General features: G+C 49.6%; 2 protein-coding genes across 3 annotated transcripts in view; one reads left to right on the forward strand and one right to left on the reverse strand.

The window, feature by feature from the left end:
* Positions 1 to 18,574, forward strand: part of LOC122393136 (urea transporter 2-like) — a 28,635-nt gene extending 10,061 nt beyond the window's left edge. Inside the window, exons 3-11 of one of the 2 annotated variants that reach the window (XM_043388809.1) lie at positions 5,301 to 5,420; positions 6,190 to 6,332; positions 9,075 to 9,086; positions 10,695 to 10,869; positions 12,002 to 12,149; positions 12,816 to 13,000; positions 13,604 to 13,679; positions 16,825 to 16,998; positions 18,196 to 18,574. In XM_043388809.1, the coding sequence (XP_043244744.1) occupies positions 5,301 to 5,420; positions 6,190 to 6,332; positions 9,075 to 9,086; positions 10,695 to 10,869; positions 12,002 to 12,149; positions 12,816 to 13,000; positions 13,604 to 13,679; positions 16,825 to 16,937 (972 nt within the window). In that variant the 3' untranslated portion in view covers positions 16,938 to 16,998; positions 18,196 to 18,574. The remainder of the gene's footprint in view (positions 1 to 5,300; positions 5,421 to 6,189; positions 6,333 to 9,074; positions 9,087 to 10,694; positions 10,870 to 12,001; positions 12,150 to 12,815; positions 13,001 to 13,603; positions 13,680 to 16,824; positions 16,999 to 18,195) is intronic. The other variant, XM_043388810.1, reaches the window with a different exon arrangement.
* LOC122393135 (radixin-like) lies at positions 18,510 to 21,153 on the reverse strand. Its single transcript, XM_043388808.1, has one exon. The coding sequence runs from the start codon at positions 20,502 to 20,504 to the stop codon at positions 18,909 to 18,911; it is 1,596 nt and encodes a 531-aa protein (XP_043244743.1). The 5' UTR covers positions 20,505 to 21,153; the 3' UTR covers positions 18,510 to 18,908.
* Positions 21,154 to 23,094: the final 1,941 nt, after the last annotated feature.

The following is a 23,094-nucleotide window of genomic DNA, read 5'->3' on the forward strand; positions in this document are numbered from 1 at the left end:
AAGCCAAATGAGTAGTTTTTCAAGTTCTTCATTGAACTGATGTTTGTCAGTACTAGGTGATCGATATATTTGACATATGATGAGACATGTATTTTGAATTTTAATCTTTGTGCAAATAACCTCAGCCGTAGTGAATGTAGGACTGTCTAGGCATTCTGGGGACAGATAACTCAGACTGTAGATTGCTGAGCCTCCACCCGCACCAGCTGATCTGCTACAGAATGCAGCCTGGTAGCCTGGCAAATTGTAGCACTTTTCAATATTTTTGGTTAACCATGTTTCAGATATAGATATAACATGCCAAGTAATCGCGGTGTCATTAAGAAGGCTGCAGAGATCATCTAATTTATTGACCAAAGATCGTGCATTTACATGTAATATGTTCAGCTGCTTGTCTGAGTTGCAGTTTATAGTTTTGTAAACACTGCTAGGCATATCAAATGAACAGTTTGTTCTTATTTCTTCATACTTTCGATATGAAAATATGCCATTGGTTTCGTCATTGCTTTCATCAAGAGAAAAAGGATCTAAAGTTTTGTTTAGTGGAATGTCTATCATAACACTAAGAGCAATGAAGATAGAGTAAAGGGTTTCAAATCACATGGAATCAGGTTCAGAGAGAGAGAGAGAGAGAGAGAGAGAGAGAGAGAGAGAGAGGGAGAGAGAGAGAAAAAAAAGCCTTCGAAAGTATGGCAGCAGGCAAAGAAACCCTACTATTGTATCATTTTTTATATTTTAATTAGAGGCAAACACCTATCACTGTATATTCTCTAACACAATGATAATAATCAGGGCGCCATCTAGAATCATTTAGTTGAAGTGAAGGATAAGTATCTTTAATAGATGTCGCTGGGGTGCTGTGGCCCGGCCCCACCAACAAGGCTGAATCCTCCCAAAGAAGGATGAAAATGACTAGGTAGCATATGAGGAGAGGAACACGAGGTTTGATAAGTACATGTTTGCTTAATTTATCAGCTGAGTATGTAACTAGAATAGTGTTATGTTCATGTTCAGTAATGCAGTTTTTCTGGATGCTGGCTGTATGGGAGCATCTTGTTTTTATTATTATTATTATTTACTTTTGTATTATAGATGTATTCTGTGAAGATTTGCCCCCAAAACCAGGCTATATGCTTGTCAGAAGCATCAGCTCAGCTGATATAACAGCAGAGGCCAAGTAGCAAAGGACTGAACTGACTCATTTTACAATCACACATAGCGCCCACACATACTGTAAAACCAATCCGTTTGCTGGATTGAGGCATGTTGCCATGCTCATTCACTCATTAAAACATCCTGTCTCCAAACAGGGATCACATATATACAGATAAAACTGCCTGTCTCCAGGCATGGGGAGGGCATACACACATATAAAACAGCCTGTTTCCAGGCAAGGCGCACACTCACACAAAGCCTGAAGGCTAACCACTCACACTCAGTCCAGGCCACACTACCTCATCCATGATTCAGCCATGAGCCAAGCAATCTGCCAGCCACCCGGGGAGGGGGGAAATCTTCAACAAAATTTGAGATATTATTGGTGTTGCTGCAACCTATGCAGCATTGTCACAGCAGTGCTGCATTATGCTGGTAAGGTGTGTAATTGTGCAAGTGCATTATGTGCAACAGTAAGAGATGCATATGTACCTTGAATTGTACATATGCATCTCCCCATTCAATTGCATTGTACGTGAACAACACAATTGACCAACTGTACTGCACATACACAGCAGCAGTCAATGCACCATACATTTCATCACTTATTTGTAATGTGTTACTTTTAACTTTACACTCACATCCCGTAGTAGGTAGGTACATTTGTTTGTAACCATTTTGTAAGGTATGAATGTGTTTAAATTTACTTCAAAGATTTGAGGGATGACAAGGATTGACTAAGAGGTCAACAAACCAGACAAGTGAGGATGTGAAAGCTAATTGGGAGGAGAAGCCCAGAGAGGCAGCGCCGAGCCACAGCAACCCTATGTTCAAAGAAATTTATTATGTTGAGCTATAAGCAATATTGAAATTATTTCAGTAAATCATATGACGTCAGGTGACATATAATTCTATTTTTTTCCACACTTACTTCTTTAGGGCAGCCTGACGAGTCATGGGACCAGCAGCCTTCTTGTTTCTTTCTACCACCAGACTTTCCAGGCTCTCTGTTTTGTTGAGGACATTGCCTGCTGGGATCCGTTCAAAGGTTTGGGAAATCAGGAATCTGCCCTGGGAAGAGTTTCCACGGGCACCAGTATAGGAGAGGGCATCGGCATCACGCATTGCCTGGATGATTTCTTCCCTGGTGAAGGAAGGCTGGATGCGGGCATATCTCTTGTCCTTAGAATCCCTGGCCAGGATGATGCCATTTTTGGTGTGGTAGTTGATGACATGATCATTGTTTCGCTTCATGTCTGAAAGAATTTTCACCTGTTTGGCACGCCTGTCAGTCAAGTTCTCATGAATGATGACCCCTGCAGCCTCTGTTTGGTTGAATTTAGCCTGGTACACTTTGTTCCTATCATCCATGTCCTGGAATTTCACTACCACCCTCTTCTTGTTTCTCAGGCGGTGACAAGCCACCACTTCTCCCTTCATGTCCACCTTTAACTTTTCCTTGATAACTTTGATCGCCATGGCCCTAGTCTCGTCAGTGGATTCATCTTTCTTTGGCTCTGGGACTCCCTCCCCACTCAGAATCAAACACGATTTCCTGGAGTACTGCTCTACCTCATCAATGGTGTCCTCTAATTTTTTGACAGCCTTGTGAAGCTCAGAATTTTCTTTTTTCAGGTTTTCATTCTCTACCTTGAGCTGAGCTAACTCTTTTTTGACACCCTCCATCTCCCTACTCACGGCCTCAGCTACAATAGCTTTAATCTCCTCCATCTCCCTCGCTGAACCCCAAAATCAATCACAAAATCAAAAAAGACACAAAGAAATTACCAGAAAAAGCAAAAAAGGACAAAAATGAAAAGCAAAAACTGGTAAACTATCAACTACACCCAAAAAATCGAATCGAATCTACGCGTCACAATCGCCACGAGGAGACACTTCCACGCTCGACCAAGGTCAGACCGGGAATGACCTTGGTCATGTCATCAACTACCACACCAAAAATGGCATCATCCTGGCCAGGGATTCTAAGGACAAGAGATATGCCCGCATCCATGTTACCACCCACCTCTAACCCAAAAATAAGAGGGCTAGAAAGACGCGGTAAAAAGCAGTCGATAGCTCTAAATGCGTACGTTTGAAAGTATTTCGGTCATTTTTCATCTTGGAGCAATATTGGGGTCACTGGATGTCATCAAAGGTCAAAATTTGCCAAATGTCATTATATTTTTCAGAAAACATGCATTTATCTCAGGAACTATGATAGCTAGAAAAGCGAATTGAAAAGCAATCGATAGCTTTTGAACTCTTCTTTTGATAAGGTTATCATCCAAATTGACCTCAGGTCAACAGTTTAGCCTACAGAGGGCAAAAACTCAAAAAATAGCTGCTTTTTCGCAAAGTGTTTTTCGACAATAACTTTTGACTAGAAAAAGCTACGACATTTCTATGGCCAGAATCGTGTTCCTCTCGACGAGACGCGTCGAATGAACTATAATTTGACCTTGAAAGGTCAACTTGAAAATTTGACCTCAGGTCAAGGTCATGACCTGACCGGAAAAGGTCATGTTGCATATCATTCGATGCGTCTCAACAAGACAAACACAATGAGGCCATCCCCAGCGTCCCATCTCTTTCCAATCGAGAGTTATTGGCAAAAATATGTTTGTAGCCTCAAATGACCTCGGATGACCTTTCTAGAGGCTATCAGCAAAAAAGACACCTTGGTCGTCACGGGTGGTCCAAATCATTGTGATTCTGAAATATCTGGACTGTTCCTATGCGTACACACGGATCTAGAGGCATTTTCATTTTTCTCCATTGACTTATAATGGTAAGGTCACGCCACTGACCTGACCTTAGGTCACGGATATAAAAAATCCGAGATATACAAATTGTAGGTGCCTATAACATCATGCAATCCACCAAGTTTAAAACCTTTCTGACAAACACTGCAGGCTGGACATGATTGCAAACTTTTTTTAGGCCTGGTCAGTTAACTTGACCTGGTGACCTGACCTGGGGTCAAAAATTTCACACATTGTCCAAAATTGATGTACAAAAAGCTATGCCAAGCGACGCGGCGCTACGCGCCGCCGTTTTTATTTATACGCAAAAAACGCGACAGGGTGGTAACATATGCCCCCCCCCCCACTGGGACGAAGGTTAAACAGCTGGGCGCCTTCAGCACCATCCAGCTAGAGTGGCGTCAGTCGGTTGGCCCTCTGAGGTCCCTTTTTCACGGCTCTGAAGTGCGGCGGTGCACCTGACCGATACGCGTCCAATCCATGCAAATGAGATGCAAGAGACGTAAATGCATCCACTTGTGATCGGGAAGGTCACACCAAAGCGTCAGAGTGTCGCCGACTGGCAGTGGCGTGCTGAGAAAGGTGCTGGATGGGGGAGGGGGGGGGGGGGCGCACTGATATCTCGTGCGATGATGTGGATGGTAGCTCAATTGAAAATATTTGGAAAAAAATACCGACATGAGAGCTCAATACCCAATAGTTAATTGCCCATTGCAAGAAAGGCCGTGAGTATGAGGTGGCTGTGGAGAGAAAACTGTCCGAGATCGCTGCATCTGTGACGCTAAGAAATTCCTCTCGAGAGACGATTCCATGCGACACGTATTCCATGCTCCAGTGCACCACATCCTAGCTTACATTTCCACCTGTTCGACCACTCTGGACAGCCGTGTAGACACTGCTCCGGTCGTCCTTGACAGTCGCTGTTGTATGTATGGCCTGAGGTCCTTCTGCGCGTGGTGGCCCGCCCCGGCGGAGTGCGGCGGTGAGGGGCTGGACGGGTACTCGACGACTCCACGCGGTCGCAGGTCGATGGGACGACCGATACTCGGCAGAGGTGTGATATCAGACGTCGCACTGACCACCGGCCAGTAAAAACGCACCAGAGAGTGTTGGTCTTCCGAACACGTCCAATAGGGTGGCAAACATGGGAGAGATTTTAGGTACGGGGTGCGGGTGTCACCTTTTTATTCGTCACTGTGCGTTGTGTTACATTGATCGCAATTGATTGATTATTGATCATAGCCACCATTTGCAAATAAATGCACTGCCACTGACCTGTTGTATGGTTGATTACTGAGGTCTGTATGTTTGCTGCCACTGCGGCTGTTGTTTACCGGTCTGAGATGGTGACACCACACCGCTGTTAACCCGTTTCGTCAGGTGATATTCGTCAACAACCCTGTGAGCGGCGCACTGATCCTGATAGGCCTATTCTGCAGCAACGTCTTCACGGGCGTGGCCGCCATCGTCTCCGTCATTGCAGCTCTGCTCTGCTCCAGGGTGAGACAATGACCCCGTTTCCATGGGCATCACTGATCCGCATCAGCAAATTAAAATCGTATTATATTTTTCGAACTCTTCGTTACCTGATATAATTCCAAGTGGATTAGGCTTATATAATCAGTTAATCCCCTATTTTCATTTTCGTATATTGTCTTACTACACTGGATTAGCTAATCCATTTTTACTGATCCGGATCAGTGATGCCCATGGAAACGTGGTCAATGTGCGTCCTGTGACCGGCGACCGCTGCGTGATCCGTCATTGCAGCTCTGCTCTGCTCCAAGGTGAGACAATGTGCGTCCTGTGGCCGCTGCAGCGTCTCAATCATCGCTTATCTGCTCTGCTCCAAGGGGATCAATGTCACGTAATTTGTCTCCTTGTCCTTTGTTTGTCCTGCTGTGTTGTGCTATGTTATGGCCACTTTAGGTTTATCGACACCACTGCCTTCTTTTCCCTGGTTTGCAAGCTCTGTGCCTGGTAGGGCCATCCAGGTATTAAGTGGTTGGTTGCCAACATCACAATAATCGACCTGCGTTGATAAATACGTCTAATGGCTGTTGAAAACCTCTGCCGAAATGTGTGCACGAACCCTCTTCTCATTTCTATTGAGTAATTTTACAGGAGTGTCTCTGTCATTTAAAGTTATTACACCAAAAGCACATAGGCTAACCAACCACTCTTTTACTGGAGGGCCGTACGTACTACGTACGTTCTGTGCCTGACACTTGATGCGCTCTGTAACCGTTGGGTGGGTGCGCCGGGGCAGCTGTTTGACCAGCCGCAGGACGCGCTGCGCGCCGGCCTGACCTCGTTCAGCGCCTGCCTGGTGGGCACCGTCACCGTGGAACTGGTGCCGGCCCTCTACCACCGGCCCGTCACCGGCACACTCTTCTTCTGGATCATACTCATGTCCAGTGGCGTATCCAGGGGGGAGGCCAAGAGGCCATGGCCTCCCCCTTTGGCATCAAACATGCAAGTGGGCCCTTTGGGTTACTTGAGTGCAGTGACGTACCCAAGGGGGGCCATGGGGGCCCTGAGGGGCGCCCTGGTGACCAGGGGGACCTGAGGGTCCCCCTGGTCACCTGAGGGGTCCCTGGTTATCTGAGGGGCCCCTGGTTACCTGAGTGGCCCCTTTTTATCTGAGGGGCCCATGGTTATCTGTGGGGCCCCTGGTTATCTGAGGGGCCCCTGGTTATCTGAGAGGCCCCTGGTTATCGTAGGGGCCCCTGGTTATCTGAGAGGGCCCTGGTTACCTGATTGGTCCCTGGTTATCTGAAGGACTCCTGGTTACCTGAGGGGCCCTGGTTATCTGAGGGGCTCATGGTTACCTGAGGGGCCCCTGGTTTCCTGACGGGCCCCTGCTTACCTGAGGGACTCCTGATTACCTAAGCGGCCCGTGATTGCTTGAGAGTCCCTGATTATCTGAGAGGCCCCTGGTTACCAGTGGGGCCTCTTGGTATATGAGGGCCCCTGGTTATCTGAGGGGCCCCTGGTTACCTGAGGGGCCCCTAGTTATCTAAGGGGCCCCTAGCTACCTGAGGGCCCCTGATCCCCTGGGTGACCCCTGGCCAGTGATCTGAAGAAACCCTGGTCACCTGAAGGGCCCATGTTTACCCAGGGAGTACCTGGTTATATGAAGGGCCCCTGCAGTCACATAAAGGCCCTTAGTTACCCGTAGAGCCCATGGTATAACCGTCCGCTGGTTATCAGAGGGTCCCCTGGTCACCTGGTGGGCCCCTGGTCAATTGAAAAACCCCTGGTCAATTGAAAGGCCCTGGTCAATTGAAAGGTCCCTGGTCACCTGAGACGCCCCTGGTTACCTGAACGGCCCGTGATCACTCGGATTCAATGGTAACGCCTAAGTGATGGCCCCCACCAGTGTCTCTAAGCCCTAAGGCCCTCACAACGGCGCCTGCGAGGACCCCACACCAGCGCATCTGACGGCCTTTCACGACACCTCTGAGGGACTAACACAGGTGACTCTGAGGCGCTCGCTCGCTTCACTTCCTCATAAAATACCGTGCATTTTATGCATTCTTCTCAAGCAAAAAAAAAGAAGATATTTTTACCTGCTAATTTTGCACATTTTCTCAGGGCTTAGACAGACAGACAGACAGACAGACGGACAGAGGGGCCCGTCTGCAAGGGGGACCGGACCCACTGTGCCCAATCCCCTCATCGAAAGGCTCTGGATACGCCCCTGCCTGGGTTGACAGCGGCATCCGGGTGACCCGTGGGCCCCTTTGAGAGCAGGCGACCCCCTCCTGGGCGAAATCCTGAGTACGTGCCTGCTTGAGTGTCCCAAGAGAAACGACCTTCAGGGCCTCATCCAAAGTACTGACCCAAGCATAAATAAAGTCAAACTGCGTCAAACTATCTTAAAATGCCATTTGATGGCCGCGCCCAGAGGCTAGCGTGGGCCCTCAGATGTCGCTTTGGCGGCCATAAAGAAGCTTAGCGTGGGATCCTTTGACGCTGGTGTAGAGCCCTAAGGAGCCAGCGCTCAGCCCTCTAAGGCCAGCGTGGGCCCCTCTAAGGCCATTTTGGGGTCTTCTAAGGCCAGTGTGGGGCCTTCTAAGACGTCTATGTCCAGCGTGGGGTCTTTTAAGCCTCAGACATGAGACTCAGACATGGGGCCTTCTTAGGTCAGATTGAGGCCCATTGGCCACCGAGACTAGCTTGGGGCCCTCTGAAGACAATATGGAGCCCTCTTAGGCCAGTGTGGGGCACTCTGTGACCAGCGTGAACCCCCTGAGGCCAGCGTGGGGCCATCTGTCATTTGACTTCAGACTTTCGGAGGCTGGTGCTGGGCCCTCAGAAGCCAGCGCGGGCCTTCATAGGCTGGCATCGGGCCAATAGAGGCCACCTCGAGGGCCTCGTCAGCTACTTTTCAGATCTTATGCATGTTTGGGCCCCCTGAGGTAGGAGTGGCCCTTAAAGGCCGGCGCGGGACCCTCAGCTGGGGCATCATGGGCTTCTAGAGACCGGCGTGGGTTCGAAGGCGACATAGGGTCGTCAGATTGACTCAAAGACTTCCAAGAGCCAGGGGGGGGGGGGATCAGCCATAGCATGGGTCTCCTGAGGCCATTATGGGACCCGGAGGCCAGCGTGGTTCACTCTGTTGCCGGTGTGGGGCTTTCAGAGGCCAGAATGGGCCTTCAGAGGTCGGAGTGAGGCCAATGTGGGCGACATAGAGCCATCAGAGTCTAGATCAGAGCTCAACCCGAGTCGGGCCCTTCTAAAGTTAAGGTTATCAGCCCTCAACCAGGCACCAGCGCAAGACACTAAGAGATTAACATCTTCCCTTTGAAAAATATCACAATCGTAAAAAAATTGACAAAACATTTTGCTTTTGATAATCTTTAGTGGTCCCGGCGACGACCAAAGCAAAAAAAAAAAACTGTATGCCTACTGCTGAAATAAATTGTACACTACGTGCAGAGCTATCGATATCGATGACTTTTTCACGTTTTCTTCTTTTTAGATTGCCGAGTGTGCCTAAAAAGGCTCCCTTACATGGTGAAAGTGGCAAAGAACCGCACCTGGGCGTGGGTTAAGTACGCCACTGCTGGGGCCCCTAAGGTAAGGGTGGGGCACCTTGAGCAGGTTTGGCCTCCCCCTTTTCAAGATCCTGGATACGCCACTGCTCATGTCGGCACTCAGGTGACCGGGGCAGTGAAACATCCCAGCCGAATACCGCGATAAACTCTTGGAAATATTCCATAACGCGGCTGGCTGATTGCGGGGAGAGGCTCCGCATAGCCCACTCGTTTTTGTGCAATTACAAACTGTCGGGAAGTACACACAATTAAGTCTTTTTTATTTTATGTTTCTTTGCTTTTGATGTTTTGCGACCTCAACATTTTTAGTTTGATATTTTGTCATGAAATCCTCGTAAATATCTAAATATCTTATGTTTATGTAGGGGAGAGTGGGGTAATTTGGCCGGTGGTGTAAATTGGCCGCCCCCACCTGTACGAAAGCTGATAAAAGTGAATGAAATAACTTTAGTCTCTATTCATTTGTCGTCGGCAGAATTAACTCGAGAACAAATGTCAAAACTTTCCCCCTCTTAGTTTTATTCAAAATTAATAAAAGGTGAATTTCGTTAGAAAATGGTAACTTTTATTTCCGTTTAAAAATTTGTGTAACATGTAGTATTTGGGCTGTAGACGAATTCCAACATTATAGCGCCATTTTTTAGGGTGTTCAGCGGTTCCAAGAGCAATTGCATCTAGTTCTGTACAGCCATGACGACTTTATAGACAAAAAAAATCAGAATGGCAATGCGGGGTTATTTGGCCGGGACTAGCGGGGCAACTTGGCCGGTGCGCTCAGAGTCACTATGCTGGGACGGCCGAGTTGTCATGGTCAATTATACCATAAAGGACATAATTCATGACCAACTTTGACTACCTTGATGCCATATTTCCTATTGGACAGCTGTAAGGGCATGTGACGTCATCAAAGGTTACCTAACGCTTTTTTGCTAATAAATACTTACAGAAAAAAATACGGCCGCGCAAACGGTATCATTGTGTTCAGCTCGTCAAGGCGCATCGAATGATATACATGATGACCTTGAACTCACGTAACCTTGAGGTCAAGCGACCTGAGGTAACGTGACCTGAAGCCAACCTTTGACCTTGACCTCTCGAGGTCAACACATACATGTTTCGATGCGGAATGACGAGAGAATTACGATGGTACTTTTAGTTTTGGCCTAGCTTGATTACTTCAAAAGTTATTCGCAAAAAACTTTCATCGCATCTAGAGCCGTTATTTTGACTATTTCGACCCCTGTGACGGCTGAGTCAACCTCCAAAATGCTTCAAATGCGTCGTAGGACACGCGTCATTGCTGAATGTGAAGCTGACTCGCCTATAACAAAAATCATGGCCTCAAACTAACACCGGCCAAATTGCCCCACACCCCCGGCCAAATAACCCTGCTAGTGGGGCAATTTGGCCGCTTTGCAGACCTTTGTAATACGTCACAATTTCAATATAAGTAGTTACTCTATCATTTCAAGTTTACTGTCCGAGAAAGTAAAATGTATGTCACACCTGTCAGCGTTGAGAAAATGCAGAAATGTGTTGTCGATTTTTAGTTACATCGTTTTCTAAAAAAAGCGGCCAAATTACCCCACTCTCCCCTAACCACACGGCTAAAAGGCTAAAAGGTATCATTTTTGCATCATACATATACATCGCACAGTTTATCCGACATCAGCGAGAGCGATGCACCGTTTCTGACGTCCATCTCCCACAGCGTCCTGGTGGGCTGCGGCCTGGGCAACATCCTGGGCAAGTTCCAGCTGCCCGCCTTCACCCTGCCCTTCAACACGGTGACGGCCATCCTGTTCCTGTGCCTGCACCCGCCGGAGGCGACAGAGGTGGCCGCGGCGCCAGCGAACGTCACCACTGACACCGTACTGTGGGACCAGGTGAGTGGTCATAGTCCACCGTAGGGGCACCAACCCAATGTCTCGGACGGGCGCCTTAGACTATAACTGCGGTCTGCGGACCATTGCCGACCTAAATAAGTAATTATTGTCCATTTGAAAACAGCATAACCTATGCATAAAGAAATGGATTGCCTATTAATATAGGTATGTTGCAGAGAGTATGCGAAATCCGTTAGTTGTAACTTTATATAGCTTTATTCGGCAGTAAATTGTCCCTTACGTACGGCTCCCGCTGTCTCCCGTGCTAGCCGTACTGACTATCTAAGTGCACCGTAAGTGTGCCGTACCGTCAGTTTGTGATGTTGCCCTTTTCGGCCGGTCTGTTGGTGCCGTGCTGTGTTCCCCGTCAGCGGTCTGTCGGTGTCCCGTCAGCGTCTGTCGGTGCCGTGATGTGGTCCCGTCAGCGGTCTGTCGGTGCCGTGATGTGGTCCAGTCAGAGGTCTGTCGGTGTCCCGTCAGCGGTCTGTCGGTGCCGTGATGTGGTCCAGTCAGAGGTCTGTCGGTGCCGTGATGTGGTCCAGTCAGCGGTCTGTCGGTGTCCCGTCAGCGGTCTGTCGGTGCCGTGATGTGGTCCAGTCAGAGGTCTGTCGGTGCCGTGATGTGGTCCAGTCAGAGGTCTGTCGGTGCCGTGATGTGGTCCAGTCAGCGGTCTGTCGGTGCCGTGATGTGGCCCCCGTCAGCGGTCTGTCGGTGCCCGGTGCCGTGCTGTGATCCCCGTCAGCGGTCTGTCGGTGCCCGGTGCCGTGATGTGGTCCCGTCAGCGGTCTGTCGGTGCCGTGATGTGGTCCAGTCAGCGGTCTGTCGGTGTCTCGTCAGCGGTCTGTCGGTGCCGTGATGTGGTCCAGTCAGAGGTCTGTCGGTGCCGTGATGTGGTCCAGTCAGCGGTCTGTCGGTGTCCCGTCAGCGGTCTGTCGGTGCCGTGATGTGGTCCAGTCAGAGGTCTGTCGGTGCCGTGATGTGGTCCAGTCAGAGGTCTGTCGGTGCCGTGATGTGGTCCAGTCAGAGGTCTGTCGGTGCCGTGATGTGGCCCCCGTCAGCGGTCTGTCGGTGCCTTGATGTGGTCCAGTCAGCGGTCTGTCGGTGTCCCGTCAGCGTCTGTCGGTGCCGCCAGGTGCTGCTGGGCTCGGTGTACAGCATGGGCCAGGTGTACGCCGCCTACACCCTGGCCGGCAGCGCGCTCATCTACCTGGGCTGTCTGCTGTGCTCGCCCGTGCTGACGGCCGCCTCCTACGTCGGGGCGCTCACCGGCACACTGCTCGGTCAGTGTCAGACGACCAGTGTCGGACGACCCGTGTCAATGTCAGACGACTCGTGTTAGTGTCAGACTGCCAGTGCCAGACGACCCGTGCCAGTGTCAGACGACCCGTGTCAGTGTAGGACTACCAATGTCAGACGAGCCGTGTTTATGTCGGACGACCCGTATCAGTGAAGACGACCCGCGTCATTGTCAGACTACCAGTGTCAGACGACCCATGTTCGTGAAGACGACCCACTAACTAAGTACTCGCAGGCTCACTGGAACTGTGCCACCAGTGATGCATGTGTTGCAAATGGAAATTGTCGCGCATTGCATCTCTCCTAGCTGTACAGCTGTTTTGTTGAGAGTTGTTTACGATTGAATGTCATAAATTTTATGTTGTGTCTGTCACTGGGTATAGAGGCTAGGGGGTAGGGGCATTAGTAAAGTCAAAGCCAAACAAATCGGGCGAATCTCATCTCATGGCTTTTTGTTGCTAGTGCGCGTCTTTTCGTATAAATAACCAGCAGGATGTGCAAGTGTATTAAAAATAAACATTTATTTCAGGTTTGAACCATATAAGTCATGATATTTTACTTTGCAATTCGAATTCGTCACCATGAACGTCAGTGATGAGTAGGATGAATCGTAGTAAAGGAATCTTGGGATGAATGGTCCATTGTTGCAGGTGTGGCGTTCAGCGACCCGCCTTACGACAGCGTCTACAGCGGGGTGTGGGGCTACAACGGCATCCTGGCCGCCGAGGCCATCATGTTCTTCATGGTGCCGTCCGTCCGATCGGTGCTGCTCGCTCTGCTGAACGCCGTCCTCGCCACCATGATTCAGGCCGCGCTGGCCGTCAGCTTGAAACAGGCGAGTGTTGTCGACAGGTGTGGGCTGTATGCTCCCTGCTTGACGCCGTGAGACGCCGCTGAGGCATCATCTACATACAATTAGAAATATACGCATATCAGTCACATGAGTCCATGACCATCTCTGAGTCACTTCGGGATTGAGCTTCTTCTCAATGATCATATAATTATGAGCACTCATTCACGGATGATGCCCGTAGCGTCTATTGAACTTGTGTGATGCCGTTCTATTGCAAAACCCCTTTGTTTGTTTGTTTGTTTTGTTTTGTTGGGTTAGGCCCTTTCGGTCCAATTAGACCATTTCAGAGCCGGGAGGATGATAGGATATAGGGGGAGACATTGGTCTGGGCAGGCACCCTAGTGAGTCGCCGGGGCTGAGCCCGTCCAGAGGACAGGCCACCCAGCCCCAAGGCACTCACTGCACCCGGCTACGGGGTGCGCTCCCTCGGGAGCAGCGGTGCCGCTCCAAGGGAGCAGCCCGCATGAAATAAAGTTGCCTGTCCAGCCCGGAGGGGGGTTGCGGCGTGGAGGAGAAGGATTTCAGTATCCTGAGGATAGAAGCACGGAACGGTCGCAAACCCCTTTCCGATGGTGTGTTTCGCAGGTCAACCTTCCCGTCTTTACGTTTCCGTTCGTGACTTCGACTCTGCTGCTGCTGGCCACCACCACGGCAGGCTCCGGTGAGTCTCTGTAGTCGGTGAGTCCCTGTAGTCGGTGAGTCCCTGTAGTCAGTGAGTCTCCGCAGTCAGTAAGTCACCCGGGGTCGGTGAGTCACCGTAGTCAGTGAGTCCATGTAGTCAATGAGTGTGCGCAGTCAGTGGGTCACCTTTGCTGTGATCGGTGAGACCCCGATGTCGGTGAGTCCCCGCGGTCAGCTGGCTGTCCGCCGCAGGGCTGCGGAGTCGGAGTCGGAGTCGGAGTCGGAGTCGGTCGGAGTCGACAGTTGTGACCGGAGTCGGAGTCGGAGTCGGAGTCGATTTTAGAAACCCGAGCCGGAGTCGGAGTCGGAGTCACCGAAAATCTGTCGACTCCGCAGCCCTGCTAGGTCTGCGGAGTCGGAGTCGGGAGTTGGAGTCGGTCGGAGTCGACAATTCTGCCCGGAGTCGGAGTCGGAGTCGGAGCTGGTTTTTGAAAGCCAGAGTCGGAGTCGGAGTCGGAGTCGCCGAAAATCCATCGACTCCGCAGCCCTGGTCCGCCGCCCGCTGACGGTCCGCACTCCGCAGTCGGTGAGTCCTCTCCCCGTGACCCATCTGTCGTCGGTGGGCCCTCCGCAGGGTCGGTGGGTACCCCACGCTCAGCAACCCTCCTGGCGTCGGGGAGTGCCCGAGGATGATATTTGTAATTTCAAACTCTCAATCCTATCTTTTGTCTGCGATTTTTCGCAATGTTATGTGTTCGCTCTGTTGGTATTTGGTATGACTCAGTTCCCCACTGGGTTCTGAAATTGACATCACTATACCACGCCGCGGTCTGTGATCACCAGTAGAATAGTCGGTTGTGGCCAAGTCTGGGAGGAAGCTGTAGTGATTCACTGCACTGCCGCTGTCCTCTGGTGCAGCCTGCTGATAGTCGAGCTGCGGTTTTCTGAGCACAGAATAACATTTATTAAAAAGAAATGATCTTTCTCTGCAATAATTTGTAGAATAATTGCCGCGAATAATGCAATCAGATCAGCAGTTGCCTCCGCAATTGCCATCAGTATTCGGGTGTCTTAAGACATATAACAGTTGCATCCAAATGGCATACCCTGCATGAGTGAAACAGTAAGCAGAGGAATGGGTACCGCTTTCACGCGCTGAGATAAAAACTCGCGCTTCTGACAAAGACTCTAACGTAACGCATTCTTTGTATAGTTAGTACTACAGTGGAACCCGCTTAATAAATCCACCTGGGTGACAAGGTGTTTTGGATTTATTAAGCGGTGGCTTTATTAACCGATGTCAGCTATTTCATTAAAAAGCATTTATCGCAGCTGCACGTTCCATTCCCCTGCACTACAAACGTACAGGCTAGCATTCTTCATTGTCTTACTTATTCCAATGAAAGTGAATACGGGCTCCACCGCACCGGTGGGGTCACGGGGGTCTGGACCCCCAATAACACTATGCAACAAAAAATGAAAAATTTTCTGTTCCTGGAAAGCGACCGAATTTTTCTTATTCATTGGGTCCTATTATAACCGAAATGGGCATTAGTTTTGATCTGAAAATGCTTTTCCGGTTTTCAGAGACGATTTTCGATTTTTGGCCCCGAAATTCGGTTTTTGGCCCACCGTGTCCGATGTAATTGAGTAATCGACTCGCGGTAACTTTCATCGCCTTTCCTATGCCACAAGCTTTCGAATGATATCTGGTTTTGCATATTTGCGTGCAAAAATAACGTCATAAATCTATGTTAAAGTAAGAAAATGTTGAAATTTTGTAAAAATTTGACATTTTTTTCGATTTCATTTCAAAATAGAAGAAAAACTAAAGGCCCCATCCAAATTCTGAGCCCAGTTCCTTGAAGAGCATTCAATTTCCGTTCGGAAGGTACCTTTTTAGTGCATTTTATCGGATTCCTGTGGCGTCCAGATTGAGTTAACCTAAACACATATCCTAAGTCATATCACATAGCATTAACCTGATAACGTATGTTAACGCCATAGGATCAACGAGGGGTCAACTGAGGTCATTTTGTTGACCCCTTGTGACCTCGGGTCACACGCAGGAACTTACTTTTGAGCAGTCCTGTCGCTCAGAATCTTGATCTGTTGGGGGCCCGTTTTTCAAGTGACTCAATCTGGACGCCACAGTAAACCGATAAAATGCACTAAAATAGTACCTTCCGAACGGAAATTGAATGCTCTTCAAGGAACTGGGCTCAGAATTTGGATAGGGCCTTTAGTTTTTTCTCTATTTTGAAATGAAATCGAAAAAAATGTCAAATTTTTACAAAATTTTAATATTTTCTTACTTTAACATAGATTTATGACGTTATTTTTACACGCAAATATGCAAAACCGGATATCATTCGAAAGCTTGTGGCATAGGAAGGGCGATTAAAGTTACCGCGAGTCGATTACTCAATTACACCGGACACAGTGGGCCAAAAACCGAATTTCGGGGCCAAAAATCGAAAATCGTCTCTGAAAACCGGAAAAGCATTTTCAGATCAAAACAAATGCCCATTTCGGTTATAATGGGACCCAATGAGTCCAAAAAAATCGGTCGTTACTCAGGAACAAAATGACTGTTCCATATAGTGTAATTTGACTTTCGTAATGTAGCCTTATGCATAAAGGCGTGCGTTTTAGGGTTGGACATTCCTCCCCCCCCCCCCCCCCACCTGCGACCGTAGTGAAGCCCCTGAAAGTGACCAGCGGCGCGCACACTGCAAAGCTGTCACAGCGATTAAGTCGACGTGCCCATCCATGCGATCACTCCCCGTCATGCCTGCTATGCCAGCGAAACAGCTGAGGGTGCCTGCTTTGCCAGGAACATTTCTCTGAGGTACTTGGTGATGGCGCTCTTGATACCCCTGAACTCCCTTCTGTCGTGGGAAGTCAAAGTGCTGCAGACCGCTGCTCCAGTGCGGTTCTTTTTGAGCGGGTTGGATGCCACGTTTTGAATGGGGAGATGTCACTGCGGACTTCGAAACTGCCAAGTGGCTTTAATAAGCGGAGTACGTATTTATTAAGCGGATTTCTTAACTGCGGCTAACTATGGAGAAAATCCGTGAACAGCTCAAGCGGCCACATTAAGCGGCTGGATTCATTATCCGTGGATTTATTAAGCGGATTCCACTGTAGTTCATACCACATCCATTACCATAACGATTTTGCAGGCCTAACTCGTGTGAAGAATCTTCGTTACCCGGAGCTGCACTTTCGCGAGAGGCCCCAGAAGATGCGGCCAGATGACGAATCCTCGGCAACTCCGGATCTGGACCGTGACTAGCACCAGTGGGCAGGCGCATCACGGCTCACTTCGGCGCGGCGAATCGACAGCCCACTCGCAGGTAACTTTCTCCCACGCAAAAAATTAAATCACACTAAATTAAATAACATAAAATAAATGGAATAAAAACAGCTATAGGTACCTGTTCGTAACGTTTTTTTTTTAGTTTTTCTTTTCCAGCATCGAATGCTAGGAAAGCTGAGTACGAGCAAATCACGCAGGATCAGTGGCGCGGGAACTTCTTCCAGACTGGGGGGGGGGGGGGGGGGTGAACCATAATAGAGATCAACCTAGGGTACCCCCAAATCTAGTTTTCTCACCGGTTTTAGGCCACTTATTTTTCAGACTTTGGCTTTTTCAATAACAAAAAAAAAACGAGAAAAAAATGCAAAAAGTAGTGAGGTATTCCGTCTCAGCTGAGTGAAGAAACTACCGTTTTGGCAACCTGGAGTAAAGGTTTTAATCTGCCAAATGAGCTGCCGAGCCAGTGAAAGAGGCGGATTTTTCACTAACATACTTTTTTCCTTTGTGACCCAAAACCCCTAATTTGGAGAGGACAAGCTGCCCAACGGTTCCTGGCCTCATGAAAAGTTGTGGGGCACCGCCCCCACGGCCGCAGAGTTGTGGGGGCAGGCTTCCCCCACTGCCCCCTCCCCTGGTTCCCGCGCCTGTGTATGAATCTATGAAATTATGTTGGTAGATTTCCGATTTCGATTCCTCCAGCTGGGGGGGGGGGGGGGCTCAAATACATTACGAGCCCCCACAGCCGAAAAGCTGGGGGGCTTAGCCCCCGCTAGCCTCCCCCCCCCACCCCCGGTTCCCGCGCCACTGCGCAGGATGCCTGAGGTAATATCGCTAAATGACGCTAGGTGGCTTGATGATCGGTGTGTTGAAAAGGAAAAGCAGATTGTTAATAATGTTGCCGTTACATATCCCTTTATTAAGCACATTGTCTCGTACTATGAAAACTTTCATGCAGGCAGGAAAGGTCGCTGTACCTGTGCATGCAGCTTTAGAAGATGCTTCATTACACCGCACTTAGTAGGTCTATTTCAAAAGCTCGGCAGGACTTCTTTCCCGTCACGTCCAAAGTGCGTGTGGAAGACGTTCCAAGGCATGCTCGCTACTAGTAGTGTTTCTACTTTCTACTATAGGTCTACATTGTAGGCAGTTTTTTAGTTCATGGAAAAGTGATATTCCCTCTGATTTCTGTGGTTCACTTGTAACTTACGTCTTACGAGCTGCAAATGTGTTTCAGACGTGATTGCCGGCAAGGTGTAATTTGAAGCCAGCAATCGGAATGCAGCAGAATGTGACTTGTAAACCCATTCCATTTCTGCGAATCAATATTTGAATGTGGCATGGTTTTCCATAACATTTGTAAGTGTACCGAACAATGTTTGAAAGATCTTCGGCTTGACTGTGAATGTTACTATTGAAATATCGACGTGCAACCCATTAGACGGTGTCTGATCGAGCTAATCAATAGCGTACCCAACCCTCTCAGTACTAGCTGAAAGGGATTGAATGTTACATGTTTAATTTCTTCATGCAATGCGGTCACATCGATTGTATAGATCATGGGATGTTTAATATATTTCAACTCCAAAAGGGTGTGGAGGTTGACATTTGAAGTTTGATGATCTTTTTATTTATCAAAGCTAATGGAATAGTGTTTGCCTTACACATCATCTGCCAGTTCATGCACCACCAGCCAATCAGTTTCACTCAGTTAAGTCTTAGACGTCATCCCGGATTTCCTTTATGTTGAAACTGAGAGTAAGAAGCATCAGACCGATGAAATTAGCTTACTTTCGTCTCAGTAACAAGCAAACCCGATACTAAATGTTCGTCTTAAAAAATGATTGCATTTGACAAGCAGTTAGAGGACAGTAGCACGTCCGATAAGCCCGATGGCACTTCGAGACAACAGTCTGCATGACACAAGCGCGGTCTACACGCCAGTTCGTGCTATGCAAACACCTCGTCTGATGTGATGGAGAGCCGGAACTGCATCGAATCACGGGACGAGGTGGAGGGGTGCACCGCTCCCGGGGAGGTGTCGGAGTCGCCGGGCCCGGCCCCGGGCACTGGGACCGTGTCAGACCAGCTGGCGAGTCCAGAGTCCATCGACTGCGCGCCGAAACTGGGCAGGGACGCCGTCTGGCCGCGGCTGAGCTGGCTGCAGCTGCAGCTACCGTTGTCCATGCTGGCCGACTGGTGACACCAATGCTGCACCATGTCCAGCCAGCCGGTGGCCTCCAGCGACTCGAGCCAGGCCGGCGGGCCGCCGTCGTGTCGCTCTATTTCTGCCTCGATGCTGAAGCTGCGCATTGCCAGGTGGAGGCAGTCCCCATCTCCAGCGGAGCCTCGCAGCGACACGTCCTCAGACGGACTGGCGGAGGGATCGTCCCCGTCACCCTTCCGTTGCATGGTGATGGCGTGCTTCTGACCTTTGATGCTCAACAGAAGCTCTTGACTCTGATTCTGGCTGCGTGTGAAAAACTTAAACTTTTCTCTAGCACGCATTTTGATCGCAAACTTGCAGCATTCATAGCGTATGCTGTGGATTTGATCCCAAGAGATGCGCAGAAACGGCGTCAGTTTGTCCTCATAGACGTTGATGCCGAACGGTGTGACGCCGATCCAGAACCAGCAGACGCGGCGGCCGGCCGGCTGTCCACCCAGGGGATTCTCGCAGCGGATGTGATAGAAGGTGGTGCCGAAGCCGGGCAGCTGCTGGGCGCGCAGCAGATACTCGTGCTGAGCGTCCCGCCGCGGCAGGCCGTGCAGCCGCCGGTGAAGGGCGGCCACGCGCTCCTGCCACTCTCCGGAGCCCCGCAGCGGACCCTCCAGCTTTAGCGGCAGGTGCCGGTTCCTGGTCAGCTGGCCACTCTCCAGGCGAGCGTCGAGGAAGTCGCCGCAGCGAGCCTGCAGCGCATAGGCCGCCAGCTCGATGGCGGTGGCCAGCGGACAGAAGAGCGTGCCGTCGAGCACAGCTCCGCGCACCTGGAGAAACAGCAGCTCCGTAGCTACGTCTCCCAGCGTCCACGCCGATTCTTGTGGCCAAAAGCGAGCGCAAAAGGTGAAGCGAAGCGGCGACTGTTTTTGCGCGGTGCGACTGGTCAGACGCTCTTCAGGCTGCAGCCAGACCGTTTTTCCACTCTGGTCAACGAACTGTAGACCGAAAAACCAGGGTTCGTGGAGGTCTAGAATGTCCACCACTTGTCTGAACAGCTGTTTCCCTGTTGTTGTGCGCTTTACGGCGAAGTCAACCTGAAGCCTCGGAGTCACGATCCGAACGACCAGCAATCCTGACGTGCCGACCATAGCTGATAACACTGAGTTTCTTCCAAGGACACAAGCATACAACACAAATACGTGCACGGGCTTCACGGGTTGATGTGAACTGGGTCCCAACCGGCAGCGCTCGTCCGCAGGCGGAGGAAAGGCGACTGAGCCAGCCGGCTGCCCCAGCGACCACAGAATGACTCGGCGCGGGGACATCTTCCGCCCGATAGATACAGTGTGCAGTGGGGCAGTGCAGTGGACTTTGAGTCGCGTCATGGCGCAGTTTGTCTAATCTAGCAATGTAGAGCGTTGCTAGATTAGACGCTAATGTGCAGTAGACACAGACATAGGCGGCGGAACAGGGAGGGCACCGGGGCACCGTGCCCGCCTTTGATTTTGGCATTTTAACATTAGCCCTATGGGTGTTGCATGGAAAGAATGGGATCAAAAGTCGGCGGTGCCCCCCCCCCCCCCCCCCTTAATTGAAGGTGTTCCGCCGCTACTGGACCCAGATAGGGCACGGTAACTCCCTGCTTGCTTCTTATCTGCGTGAAAGTGATATAGCACCTGTTTATCATGCCTCATCTTTCCACGGGTGCAAGTGTTCTATAGCGCCTCATAGGCATTATGCATGCTCAACTGTCCATCAGTTCAAGTGGATAAGCCCCCGCCGCCCTGCCAGGTCTGTTTTGTAACCTGGCTGGCCAGGAGGAGGACCAAGGCCAAGGAGGACGCTGCTACAGCTTCTGACGATTGATTCCTACGGCTCCGGTTTAGAAGCACCAAATGTAATGGGTAGGTGAGGCGTGGGTGCCTAATTTGAGGTGTGAGGTAATACGAGGTAATTTAGTATTTTTCCTTAAAAAAATAAATAAATAGGAAAACGGGTAAATATCCATAACCGATGCTCTTAAATACACCGATAGCACTTTCGAGCTGAATCAATTACTTTTGAAGGCGGCGTGATCCATGGTCCTTCAGCTTCACATTTCTCGAAAAGCTCACGCACATCTCGTTGTCCTACCCAACTTCTTGGATAAGCTTTGGATGTTATTGCCGTTTTCACGACGAGCTAACCGGCGAATGCACCTGATTTGACCAAATCTGCACCTAATTTCTTTTACAGCAAATATCTTCATTTTATGAATTTATTTCAGTGTTTTAATCGATGACACTCTCTGATAATATGACAAAGCAGGCATATAAGCAATTAGTGCAACCCTAGCTGATCGCTGCTAAAAGACACACTGAAACTGATTTGACCAAATATGCACCTAATCTGTACCAGATGTGCACCAAATGTGTACCAGATGGCCGTCGTGAAAACGGCTATTATCGCGTGGGGCGCCTTCCAGTCTATTTTTCACACGTCTTATTTTCATTACGAAAGAGATTATCGGCACAATTGATGATGTTGGGAGCATTTCTGCAACTGTAGTCGACCCCCGTCACCACCATTAGCTGGAGGGTCCGCGGGGTTGTGGTGTTGGCCAGTGGCGGATCCAGCTCAGAGTTTTTTTTTTGGGGGGGGGGGGGGCAAACCATAACAATTTATCGATTCTTTCCATGCCTCGTCCTTAGGCGTAATGTTAAAATTATGCCGTTTGGGAGGGGCAAATGCCCATTTTGCCCCCCCCCCCCCCCTGGATCTGCCACTGGTGGTGGCTGTGGTTGTCGCGGCGGGTGTGATGACTTGCACTGGAGTGAGCTGTTGGGCTTTTGGTAGCAGCGCGGCGGCTAGGCCATGGTAATATCAGGCTTGGGCGGTTCCGGGCTGTTCACTGCTAGCACCAGTGAGCTGATGAGGGCCGCGGCGCGGCACCGATCGCTATCTGGCAAAGGGCCCCCGTCGTGTCTCCAAAGCCAATAGTCGGATCGGAAATACTCAAACGGAATTCGTAAGAACTCATCGAGATGCACAAGATACGATAGGTATCGATGACCTCGGTATAGTAACACAGACAACTTTGTTTCCGAAATGTACGGCTGAAATGGACCATAAAACATGGTCACGTGACCGACGCATAACATACAAATTTTCGTGACCTAAGATGACCTGGCCTTGGCCTGACAAATTCGAAGTACAAGTTCAGTATACCCGCAGGGTATCTTAAGACGCGCAGTGGAAGGGTTGCGAGTACTACGCCCTGTGGAAGGGGGGCGGATGTCCCCCCCTCTAAGATCTCAGCTTCCACTGGAGCTAGAAAGAAAGACGAAATTTATATGGTAGGTGGGGGTCCTGTGGAACTCTATTGTGTGTGAATTTCATGACCCTAGGCTAATATCTTCAAGGTCAAATGAGGTCAAATGTGGTCAAATCTTTTTTGCGTTTACACGCCAATAACTCAAAAAGTTACCGGCCGATTTTATTTTTTCTTTCATTATACGAAAGAACATAGGTACATTTGTGAGTATGTATGGATAATTTCTAGCTAATACAACAATAAATATGGCAGTTGGAAAATAGAAGCCTGCTAAGAGTAAGAAGTCGCCGGCGTAAGCGGGATCGGCCGACGCGGGAAACGCGGCAATCACAATTTTGTGTTTAAACGCTCATAACTGAGATAACTCAAGTTTTTACCGGCCGATTTTCAAAATTCTTTGACCATAAGATTGTCTGTACGTTTCTTTAGTCTCTCACAAAATTTGACGCGAATCGAATATAATCAGCGGTAAGGAGCGCGATGTAAAGACGGAACCGTCCCGCCCCGGCACAGTCTACAATTCAGGCGGCGCGTAACGGCTAGCGCCGGCCGCCGCAACGCCGCGGCGGCAGGATGTTTGACTTTACACCGATATGCCTATTACTAGAAAAGTTGTGAACCGATTTTCTTATTTCTTGCACGAGGAGATCCGCAATTCAATT

This window comes from Amphibalanus amphitrite, unplaced genomic scaffold, assembly GCF_019059575.1.
Source record: "Amphibalanus amphitrite isolate SeventyFive unplaced genomic scaffold, NRLGWU_Aamphi_draft 000517F_arrow, whole genome shotgun sequence".
NCBI lineage: Eukaryota > Metazoa > Arthropoda > Thecostraca > Balanomorpha > Balanidae > Amphibalanus > Amphibalanus amphitrite.